The 12,712-nt window shown below is 43.3% G+C and overlaps 1 protein-coding gene across 3 annotated transcripts in view; it reads right to left on the bottom strand.

The window, feature by feature from the left end:
- Positions 1 to 256: 256 nt before the first annotated feature.
- The window catches only part of serpine2 (serpin peptidase inhibitor, clade E (nexin, plasminogen activator inhibitor type 1), member 2), a 35,206-nt gene continuing 22,750 nt past the window's right edge, over positions 257 to 12,712 (bottom strand). For all 3 annotated transcript variants that reach the window (XM_070883588.1, XM_070883589.1, XM_070883590.1), the window contains 2 exons: positions 12,367 to 12,456; positions 257 to 1,553 (listed from right to left, as the gene is read on the bottom strand). In XM_070883588.1, coding sequence (XP_070739689.1) covers positions 1,516 to 1,553; positions 12,367 to 12,456 — 128 coding nt within the window. In that variant the 3' untranslated portion in view covers positions 257 to 1,515. The remainder of the gene's footprint in view (positions 1,554 to 12,366; positions 12,457 to 12,712) is intronic.

Here is a 12,712-nt window from a genome sequence, read left to right as displayed (position 1 = left end):
TAAGCTTTTAAATGTAACCATTGATACTCTCTACATTTTATCCTCCAAAACTATGGAACAGTGCCCGAGAAGGTGTCTTAATTTTGAAAGTCATTATACATTGGAATTTGGACACTCGAGTCAAATCAGATTACAAATTGGTTTTAACCATTCAAAATCCCACTAAAATTTCCAATGAATAGCTTCAAAGTGCTTTTCTTCTTTAAAGTTTATGGCTGTCCCAAGAAAAGGCAGTCAAATAGATATGGTAGACTAAATTCACATTTTATTAAAATATTTAAAATAACCATTTTAAAAAGTTTCCATTGTTTATTGTAAATGTGTTACACTTAACCTTCAAAAACATAGGTTAGAGATCACACAAAAATAACCTACATTTTATTAAACAATCAAACCTTGAAGAGCATTTAAACATATTCACATACTCTCCTTCATTTTTACATGCTTTAACAAGTGAGCAATGAGGCAGTAACATTCAGGTATAGCACCAGTTCTGCTAACATTACCAATAATCTTTCATTAAATGTAAATGAAAAATAAGAAAATATTGATTTAGCACAAAGCACTCTTTCAAATCAAACTGCATATGATCTTCAAATTGAGAAAGGAAAGATCTTTACTACAATTAATTATTCAACAAACTATATTCAATTCCTTGCCTTGTATTTCAATAAATATATTAATACATGATTACTCCAGCATTTAGTCATGGAAGTTGAATGGCTTTTCTCAAAGTTAGAGCTGCTCAGTATTGCAAAGAAATTTCCTTTGGGCACATGATACACAGCAGCAACTTGTACAGCAAGGTAATTTCTCAAATTCTAGAATTTACACCCCAAAACTTACAACTCCAGTTTGGTAAAAATCTAACCCGAAGAGAGTATTCTGAATTGTAGTACAATTGTAAGTAGAGGCTTGAACATTTAATTTTTATTCGTGTTACATTCCTTTGAAACTATTTAGAAGTAATTTGGTGTCGAACTCCCCTCACCGACAATATTCCCCATTTTAGGAAATCACACAAGAGGGTTGTTCTCTAAAAAGGGAATATATCCAGATTATCTTGCACTGTATTTAATGCTTCAATACTGGTCCAAGAATCAAACACATTGTTTCGGATTGTTGTCTTCAAATAGAGCATATTTCCGCTCACATTTTAAACCTAAAACAGCTATTTGTGCAAAATTTCAGAATTTTGCTTTGACTCCAATAGCAATACTTGGCCAATTGCTCTCCATTACTTTTTGTTCTAGTCAGGTGCAAAACTGAATTCATATTAAAAAAAGGCAGGATTGCATACTGATTATTGGAAAATACTGTAATTACAAAGCAGCATTATATGCAAGACAAAAATGTACACATGTATTACTATAAGGCTATATCAGTTTCATTTTTAAAAATCAGTGTTTGTTCAAAATAGGATGGCTTTTCATTGCTGCGTTCAAGTAGCTTGGCAATGAGGTTTCCTTGATATTGGAAAATCATTTTGAAACTTATCCTATTGACATTGACTTCTTATGGTTTTGAAACTTGTCCAATGAAAAGAACTGTACCTGCGTAAGCAATTCAGAAGAGAAATGCAGTTAGTGTACAAATCGTACCAAGTTATCACTTTAGTTAGTTAACTAGGCTTCAAATGTGTAGCTTTAGAGTTGCTTAATATTTAACATTCTCCTTCCAAATTGAAATAATATTTATTTTGTAAACATTTAGCTTTCTCACAACCAAGTAAAAGACTATGATGAAAGTCTCACTACCTTGGAGCTAAATCGACTTCCAGGCAACTCTGCTATCTCCTACTTTAAAAATAAATCAGTGGCACCCATTGTACAACCTCAACTCTTTTAGTGGATCAATGGGGACGGGGGGGGGGGGGGGGGCGGCGGGCGTGCACTGCCACACCCTTAAAAGCCACTCCACAAACAATGGAATTTTATGTCCTTTCATTTCTGTGGGGCCAGGAGGAGCAGGGGGAGGGGTGGAAAGAGAAAGAAGAGTAGGCAGATTGGAAGGGGAAGTAAGCTCCAGGTGTACCACCACCTTGGGGAAAAAAAAAAACAGTAAAGGGGAATATTTTTTGAAAGGCGAGAAATTACAACATGCTGCGGTGCAGAGGGACCTGGGGGTCCTTGTGCATGAATCCCAAAAAGTTAGTTTGCAGGTGCAACAGGTAATCAGGAAGGCGAATGGAATGTTGGCCTTTATTGCGAGAGGGATGGAGTACAAAAGCAGGGCGGTCCTTCTGCAACTGTATAGGGTATTGGTGAGGCCGCACCTGGAGTACTGCGTGCAGTTTTGGTCACCTTACTTAAGGAAGGATATACTAGCTTTGGAGGGGTATAGGAGAAGATTCACGAGGCCGATTCCGGAGATGAGGGGGTTACCTTATGATGACAGATTGAGTAGACTGGGTCTTTACTCGTTGGAGTTCAGAAGGATGAGGGGTGATCTTATAGAAACATTTAAAATAATGAAAGGGATAGACAAGATAGAGACAGAGAGGTTGTTGCCACTGTATAGGGAGACTAGAACTAGGGGGCACAGCCTCAAAATACAGGGGAGCCAATTTAAAACCGAGTTGAGAAGGAATTTCTTCTCCCAGAGGGTTGTGAATCTGTGGAACTCTCTGCCCAAGGAAGCAGTTGAGGCTAACTCATTGAATGTATTCAAAATCACAGATAGATAGATAGACTTTTAACCAATAAGGGAATTAAGGGTTATGGGGAGCGGGCGGGTAAGTGGAGCGGAGTCCACGGCCAGATCAGCCATGATCTTGTTGAATGGCAGAGCAGGCTCGAGGGGCTAGATGGCCTACTCCTGTTCCTAATTCTTATGTTCTTATGTACAGGTAATAAGTAGAAAGGTTGCTTTTTAAAAAGAAGTTAAACAGGACAAGATGATTTACAAAAACAGGATGTCAGAAGACAATAAAATGAAAAATTGCTAAACCAAGATAATCAAAACTAGCAAGTAATTCAATGAAGGGTTTAAGAAAAGTTGATCAGCTAGAATAACCGATTAAAATTGAAATTCAAGACAATAGGAGTAACTGAATGTATGCTGTACCCTCCAATATCTGTACACAGTATTTGAACTTTGACCTAACCACTGCCTCATATATATTTATTACCTCTTTACTGTTACATCCTAGTTACAAAACCCAAAATGCTGTTAGCCTTTTTTATAGCTTTGTCAAATTTTATTTGCATATTCAAGGAATTATATATAGGTCTTTATTCTTCCACACCTTTGTGTCTTTCTATTGAGCATACTTCCACTCCTTGTTTTTCATCACATTAAATATATGCCCCCCCCCCAAAATCATTTATATATAGTTCCTTGCTACTGCCAATCCCTGCATTTTTCCACGAGAGGAGGAGAAACTGTTTCACCGAGAGTTGTGAACCAGTGGACTTCTCTGCCACAGAAAGTTGTTGAGTCCAGTTCGTTCGACATATTCAAAAAGGGAGTTAGATATGGCTCTTACGGCTAAAAGGATCAGGGGATTGGAGAGAAGGCTGGGGTGGGGTACTGAGGTTGAATGATCAGCCATGATCATATTGAATGGCGGTGCAGGCTCGAAGGGCCGAATGGCCTGCTCCTGCACCTATTTTCTATATTCAGAAAGTCCAAATGTTGTACTTTCTATGGTTTAAGAATTATATATGCATGCGCGCATATAACCCACTTCCTGCTGCATTCCCCGGATAGCAACATTCTGAATTTAACAAGCTGTTTGAGACATCATATTGACACCTTGTGAAAATCCTCAATTAGGCTGCAGTTTGAATACTGCATGCAAATTACACAAACCATTGCATGGAAAGAAAAGATGCAACAGATTCACTAGGATGTTATCAGAGATGGCGGTTTACAGTACTCCCACCCCCACTAAAGCTGAAAAGGTTAAAGGATGACATGGAGGTCTCCATGAAGGGTCATGATACAGGATAATTAGTGACAGATTATTTCCAATGATCAATGAGACAACAGGAGAAACAAATCCAGAGGGTTGTTAGGATGTGGAATTGTCTGCCAGAAACAGTTGTTGAATGAGTCCATAAATTATTTATTATTAAATCATTGCTTAAAAAAGAATGAATATTACAAGAGCAGGAATGGTATTAGACTAGGTGATGCAAAAGGAAAAATGGCATACTTGATGGACCCAATGACCAGTCTCGGTACCGTAACATTCTACAATTCAAAATTCTTAGACATTGAGCAATCCACAAGACCAGTTCTTGCTTCAGCAAATGTTTTAGCTCAGAAATTCCCTATTTTTTTTTTGGGGGGGGGGGGGGGGGAAGGGAGGGGAAGAAGAAAGGAGAGGGGAGAGTTTGTATATCTTTTTAAAAGAAAGTACAAGATGTATTCTTAAATCCCCTCAGAGTTTCTGCAGTACCTCTTTCCTGACACTAGATGTCCTAGTTAACCAATGTGCTGATGCAGTTTAATGAGATTTTGTGGCAGAATTACAAAGACTGCACAGAAGAGGGAGTTTACACGTGGCGTTTGCAAAGCTTCCAAGATCTTCATTCCATGTTTACTTGGAGACATAGGTTCGGATGGTGGAGGTCAAGATAATGGGGGCTGCGCAATGGAATTCCAGGGGTCAGATTTTTGCAATTGTTTATTGAACAGCATTCTACTTCTGTTGCTGTTGATCAATACTACTTTACAACAGCACTATTTTCCTTTAGATAGCTCACACTCTTATAAAGGCAGGTGTCATGTATGCAATAACTCAATCGGCTTAGTAGAGTGAACTCAATCAGGTGCGACCTGACTCTACTTTACTAGCTCTCAAAGTGAGGATTAAACATGGAGGCTTTCTTTATATACAACGGCTGCACGTGTGTCTATGGCTCAATGACCTCCGATGGTTGCTCCCCCTGGTGGCAGGTAAACCCAGGCATACATACATCATATCATTTCCCCCCCCCCACCCCCAAGATCTTGGTATCAGTCCTATTTACAAATCGAGATGGTCCGGGGCTTTCCGCTCCCTAGTTGATCATCAGTTCAAATCCAGATCTGGGTGAGCTCTCAGAGTCATTCGTGACTTGAGGCTGGGTAGCCGATCTAATGGGAGTGACAGTGTCCATGTCGGGGATTGAAGGTCCAGATTCATTGACAACAGCAGAGTCTTCTGATGGCTGAATATGAATCGACTGGTCATTTATGGTGTCTTCAAGCTGTTTCGGTTAGTCTGTGTGCCGCAATTTTGTCTGATCAATGTGCCTTCTGCATGTTTGCCCATTAGTGAGCCTGACAATAAGCACCTTGTTACCCTCCTTGGCCACAACAGTGCCAGTGACCCACTTGGGGCCTTGACCATAATTTAGCACATTCACAGGATCAATAATAGAGATGTCGCGCGACACAGCAGTACGATCATACCACCACTGCGGACGTCTGTTTGACATGAGCGTTAAGATCAGGGCGGACAAGCGAGAGCCTGGTCTTGAGACCCCTCCATCAACAGTTCAACAGGGGGGACCCCCGGTAAGCGTGTGGGGTCTCGTCCTGTAACTAAGCAGTATGCGTGACAAGCAAGTCTGCAAAGAACCGTGAGTTACGCATTTCAGGCTCCGCTTGATGGTTTGGATGGTCCGCTCCGCTTGACCATTGGACGCGGGTTTGAATGGTGCTGACCTTACGTGCTAGATACCATTGAGTCTCAAACTCTTGAAACTCCAAACTAGTGAAGCATGATCACAACGATGTCAGGCAGACCACGAGTGGTGAACATGGCACGAAGGCTCTCAATGGTGGCTGTACTGGACGACACGATTACGTATTCTATCCATTTGGAATACGCATCCACCACCAACAACACTTTGCCCAGGAAAGGACCCGCATAGTCGATGTGGATCCTTGACCATGGTTTGGATGGCCACGACCACAGACTTAGTGGAGATTCCACTGGTGCATTGCTCAACTGCAAGTAAGTGTTGCACTGATGCACACATGACTCCAAATCAAGAGTCAATGCCAGGCCACCAAACACGAGACCTGGCAATGGCCTTCATCACCACAATACCAGGATGGGCACACTGTAAATCCCGTACAAATCTCCCTGCCTTTCTTGGGTATAACACGATTACCCCATAGCAAACAATCAGGTTGAATTGATAATTCGTCTTTGCAACAGTTGTAAGGTTTGGTCTCATCACACACTTCCCTGCGAATGGCTGACCAACCACCACTAAGGACACAACATTTTACAACTGATAAGATCGGATCCTGGCTGATCCAGGTCCTAACTTGAGCAATGACAGGCGATCCTTCACTCTCAAATGGCATCCATGACTAACGGTAGGTCTGCGGGCTGTGGCATTTCCACCTCCGGCGTGGGCAACGGTAAATAGCTCAATACATCGGCACAATTCTCGGTGCCAGGTCTATGGCGAATGTCAATCATAGGCAGATAATGTCACGCCCACCTCTGGATGCAGGATGATGCGTTGGTAGATACCTCTATGCTCTGAAAACAAAGATATGAGCGGCCTGTGATCGGTTTCAAGCTCGAAACGAAGCCCAGATACTGGTGCATCTTTTTAACCCCATATACGCAGGCTAAAGCTTCTTTCTCTACCATGCCGTAGGCTCTTTCCGCTTTAGACATGCTTCGCGACGTGTACGCAATGGGTTGTAGTTTGCCTGACTCATGGGTTGTTGGACGAAGCCCCATGTGATGGAAGCGTCACAGGCCAATACTAAACGCTTGCACAGGTCATAATGTACCAGCAATTTGTTTGAACAAAGCAGATTTCTAGCCCTCGAAGGCCGTGTCTTGAGAAACACCCCAAACCCAGTTGTCGCCTTTTCTGAGCAGCATGTGCAGTGACTCTAATAACGTGCTCAATTTAGGTAAGAAATTATCAAAAGTAGTTCAGAAGACCAAGGAACAAAACGCAGCTCCGTCACATTCTGGGGTCTGGGTGCATTTTTGATGGCCTCGGTTTGCGAGGCCGTAGGTCTGATGCCGTCTGAAGCAATTTTCCTTCCCAGGAATTTGACTTCCAGTGCCATAGAGACATACTTTGAACATTTCAGCCTGAGCCCCACTTTATCCAGACGACATAAAACCTTTTCCAGGTTGTGCAGGTGTTCGGCAGTGTCACGACCGGCGAGCAGAATGTCGTCTTGGAACACCACGGTTCTAGGGACGGACTTCAGTAAACACTCCATGTTTCTCTGAAATATGGCTGCAGCCGAGCAAATTCCGAAAGGACACCTGTTGTAAATAAACAGCCCTTTATGCATATTGATGCACTCAAGTTTCTTCGACGATTCGACAAGTTCTTGTGTTATTATAGGCTGATGTCAGATCCAATTTGGTGAACGACTTTCCCCTGGCTAGTGTTGCAAACAGGTCATCAGCCTTTGGTAATGGGTACTGATCCTGTTTCAAAACTTGGTCGATCGTAACCTTGTAATCTCCACAAATCCTGACAGTGCCATCACTCTTCAGCCCAGGAACAATGGGACTAGCCCATTCATTAAATTCGACCGGTGAAATGACCTTCACATTGGAATCTGTCCAGTTCGATTTCGACCTTCTCCCTCATCATATGAGGGACCGCCCGGGCTTTGTGATGGATGGGTCTTGCATCAGAGTCCAGGTGGATCTGCACCTTGGCTCCCGTGAAGTTGCCGATGACGGTTCAAACAGCGAGGGAAATTTACTCAGCAATTGAGCACACAAGCATCATCCACCAATGACAAAGCTTTATCATTCCGGATTCACTTTACTTTTTTTGAGCCAACTCCTGCCAAACAGCATTGGACCATTGCCTGGAACAATCCACAGATATAGATCATGAACCACCCCATCATACAACATCTTGACTGCTGCACTGCCAATCACTAGTATGAGCTCTTTGGTGTAGGTACGCAATTTTGCATTTACTGGACTCAGCTTAGGTTTCGCAGCCTTGGTGTCCCACAGCTTTTCGAAAGTCTTCTGGCTCATAATTGACTGACTTGCACTAGTGTCTAATTCCATAGATACAGGTACGGCATTCAATTTTACTTCAATCATTATTGGTGGACTCTTTGTCAGGAACGAATGTACACTATACACTTCCTCCTCGGGTATCTCGGGTTGCATTGCCGGATCGGTCATCATCATCCACGTGGTGTGTCGCAGCACACTTGCTGAGCTGCGGACACATCCACTGAAGGTGCCCCATTTTCGCACAGCCTCTACAAACATACTGCCTGAAACGGCACTGATGAGGCCGATGATTGCCCCCACAACGCCAAAAGGGTGAAATTGGATTTGTGCCCAATGGCGGACTTCGAGCAGCTACAGGTTTCGCAAACAGTCGGGTAGGCCCTGCCAGGTGCAGCTCTGCCAACCGATGACACAATCTGGTGCACAGTACTTGCCGTGGAGTTCCGACTCTGCGAGGATATCTGCTTTGTACTATAGACCGTGGTCAGGTAAGCCTGAGCGATCATGATGGCCCTGCTCTGATCCAGTGTCTCCACAACCAGCAGCTTCCACAGGATCACCTTGTGGTTTATGCCTATTACAAAGACGCCTTCCAACACAGTTACACGGCCCAGTGAGACGTCTCAGGTTGGTAACAAATTCGGCCACATCCTGGCCCTCAGAACGAACATGCTTATAAAAGCGATAGAGAGAATGATGCCTTCTTTAGGTTTGAGATGGTCCCGAATCAGCACACAATTCCTCATAGGTCTTTTCCATTGGATGTGCAGGTGAGAGCACATTCTATGAGGCCATAGATTTTTGGATCACAAACGATCAGGAAAATCGCCCTGCGCCTAACTGAGTCAGCATCTTCATCCATCTTGTTGGCCACAAAGTACTGGTCGAGGCGATTTGTAAAATCCTCCCAGTCTTCTCCCTCCACGAATCACCTCCAGGATTCCAACGGTGCTCTTTTTTTGTGCGTGAAAGTTTGTATTGTGCCTAGTCATCAAATGTTGCGTACACAATAACTCAATAAGCTTAGTACCGTGACCTGACTACTTTATTAGCTCTCAAAGTGAGGATTAAACATGGAGGTTTTCTTTACATACAAGGGTTGCACATGTGTGTCTGTGGCCCAATGACCTCAGACGGTCACTCCCCCTGGTGGCAGGTAAACCCAGGCATACATACTTTACAGCAAGATAGGAATCCCTCAATATTTCCAGGAGAAAAGACCACTGATTTAAGGGTATTCACTGGTATATTATGAAGAGTTAACTGATTCCTAGAGAAAGGTTGACAGTAGGCTCGATGTATGGAAAATGGTCCACATTGTCCAAGGCCTCGTCATGGATCTTGATAATCGGGGCAGGGCAGATTGGTAGAGGACCTTTGTCTTATGGATGATTAATGCAAGGCCCATACTCTCGTACACTTCGGTGAAGGTGTTGACGATGGTTTGGAGTTCAACCTCCCAGTGTGCACAAACGCAAGCGTCATTTGCATACTGTAATTCAATGACAGAGGATGGGACAACCTTGTATCTGGATTGGAGGCGACGAAGGTTGAACAATTTCCTGTTTGTTCTGTAGATTAGCTCCACTCCAGTGGAAAGTTTATTGAGGGAGAGATGGAGCATTGCAGCAAGGAAGATGGAGAAGAGAGTTGGTGCGATGACACAGCCTTGCTTGACCCCAGTCCGCACATGTATTGTATCTGTGGTGAATCCATTGGTCAGGATCACGGTTTGCATGTCAACGTGGTGCAGGCGAAGCACACACACATCGATAACAGTGCAGCCTTCGGTCGCCTGAGGAAGAGTGTGTTTAAAGAACAGGACCTCAAACCTGGCGCCAAGCTTATGGTCTACAGAGCAGTAGTGATACCCACCCTCCTATATGCTTCAGATACATGTACATAACATAACATAAGAATTAGGAACAGGAGTAGGCCATCTAGCCCCTCGAGCCTGCTCCGCCATTCAACAAAATCATGGCTGATCTGGCCATGGACTCAGCTCCACTTACCCGCCCGCTCCCCATAACCCTTAATTCCCTTATTGGTTAAAAATCTATCTGTGACTTGAATACATTCAATGAGCTAGCCTCAACTGCTTCCTTGGGCAGAGAATTCCACAGATTCACAACCCTCTGGGAGAAGAAATTCCTTCTCAACTCGGTTTTAAATTGGCTCCCCCATATTTTGAGGTTGTGCCCCCTAGTTCTAGTCTCCCCGACCAATGGAAACAACCTCTCTGCCTCTATCTTGTCTAGCCCTTTCATTATTTTAAAATGTTTCTATAAGATCACCCCTCATCCTTCTGAACTCCAACGAGTAAAGACCCAGTCTACTCAATCTATCATAAGGTAACTCCCTCATCTCCGGAATCAGCCTCGTGAATCGTCTCTGTACCCCCTCCAAAGCTAGTATATCCTTCCTTAAGTAAAGTGACCAAAACTGCACGCAGTACTCCAGGTGCGGCCTCACCAATATCCTATACAGTTGCAGAAGGACCTCCCCTGCTTTTATACTCCATCCCTCTCGCAATGAAGGCCAACATTCCATTCGCCTTCCTGATTTGCAGGTGCATCTGCAAACTAACTTTTTGGGATTCATGCACAAGAACCCCCAGGTCCCTCTGCACTGCAGCATGTTGTAATTTCTCCCCATTCAAATAATATTCCCTTTTTCTGTCCCCCCCCCAAGGTGGATGACCTCACACTTTCCGACATTGTATTCCATCTGCCAAACCTTAGCCCATTCGCTTAACCTATCTAAATCTCTGCAGCCTTTGTGTCCTCTACACAACCCGCTTTCCCACTAATCTTTGTGTCATCTGCAAATTTTGTTACACTACACTGTCCCCTCTTCCAGGTCATCTATGTATATTGTAAACAGTTGTGGTCCCAGCACCGATCCCTGTGGCACACCACTAACCACCGATTTCCAACCCAAAAAGGACCCATTTATCCTGACTCTCTGCTTTCTGTTCGCCAGCCAATTCTCTATCCATGCTAATACATTTCCTCTGACTCCGTGAACCCTTATCTTCTGCAGTAACCTTTTGTGTGGCACCTTATCGAATGCCTTTTGGAAATCTAAATACACCACATCCATTGGTACACCTCTATCCACCGTGCTCGTTATATCCTCAAAGAATTCCAGTAAATTAGTTAAACATGATTTCCCCTTCATTAATCCATGCTGCATCTGCTTGATTGCACTATTCCTATCTAGATATCCCGCTATTTCTTCCTTAATGATAGCTTCAAGCATTTTCCCCACTACAGATGTTAAACTAACCGGCCTATAGTTACCTGCCTTTTGTCTTCCCCATTTTTTTTAAACAGAGGCATTACATTAGCTGCTTTCCAATCCGCTGGTACCTCCCCAGAGTCCAGAGACTTTTGGTAGATTATAACAAATGGTACTTCTCCAGTGCTTTGAGGTACCTAGTAGGTACCTCAAAGCACTGGAGAAGTACCATTAACGCTGCCTCCGCAAGATCCTGCAAATCCATTGACAGGATAGGCGCATCGTCAGTGTCCTCGCTCAGGCCAACATCCAAGCATTGACCATGCTCAATGGACGTGCCACATCGTCCACATACCAGATACTAGACTCCCAAAACAAGCGCTCTACTCGGAGCTCCGACACAGCAAGCGAGTCCCAGGTGTGCAGAGGAAACGCTTCAAGGATACCCTCAAAGCCTCCTTGAAAAAGTGCAATATCCCCACCGACACCTGGGAATCCCTGGCCCAAGACTGCTCAAAGTGGAGGAGAAGCATCTGGGAAGACGCCAAACATAGAGTCTCTTCACCGAGAGCAAGTGGAAGCCAAGCGCAAACAGCGGAAGGAGCGCATGACAACACAAGCATCCCACCCACCCCTTCAAATTACCATTAACCCACCTGCGACAGACTATAGGTCCCACATTTGACTCAGTCACCCGAGAACTCATTAGTGTGGAAGCAAGTCATCCTCTACTCCGAGGGACTGTCTTAGAAGAGAAAGGTGGATATTCTATGTAAACTTAAAGCTAGTTTTCTTGGGGCACAAAAAAAAAAAAAATAGTATTTGTACTTTAAATTTAGGTAACTCTGGAAATGCTGGTGCTACTGAATACAGAGGTCAAGACATGATTTTTGAAGGTGACCCAATAGTTTATAATGTACAACTGAAAATAATGGTAAAGAAGTGATATGTGATTCTGCTACAAAATGTGTAGTCAGCTATGATGGACCATTGGGATTTTCCTCAAACATTAACCTCCTTCAGGTTAACATAATTTAAATTAGTCAACTAAGATGGTTAAAAATGAATACTTCTATTTAAAGCAAAGGTTTTGAACAGACTATGTGTTAAGATTCTGATAGCAGCAAAGTCAACATATCTTTAAAAAATTGGTTATTTACCTGTAGGATTATGCCATACAATATAGAGGAATGGCCTGTTTACTACAAATGGAGGAGTAATCCTTAATGATTTTAGCATAATAACAGCAGCTGTAATGGAAACAAAACTATTAGTAGAATCACAGCACTTAGTCAACCACTGCAGGTCATAGCTCCAACCATGCATAGTTTATTTTAAACGGTTTTGCATTACATTGTTTTGGTGGAGGTGAAGCTCTGAAATCTTCCCATATTATAGAACATGGGAATGTAGGCCATTTAACCCCTCAAGCTTGTTCCGACATTCAATAAGATCATGGCTGCTCTGTGACCCAATACCATATACCCACTGTTGCTCCATATCCCT

The sequence above is a fragment of the Pristiophorus japonicus genome, chromosome 6 (assembly GCF_044704955.1).
Source record: "Pristiophorus japonicus isolate sPriJap1 chromosome 6, sPriJap1.hap1, whole genome shotgun sequence".
NCBI lineage: Eukaryota > Metazoa > Chordata > Chondrichthyes > Pristiophoridae > Pristiophorus > Pristiophorus japonicus.
Note: the sequence above shows the minus strand (reverse complement) of the source record. Positions and strands in the feature narration are given on the sequence as shown.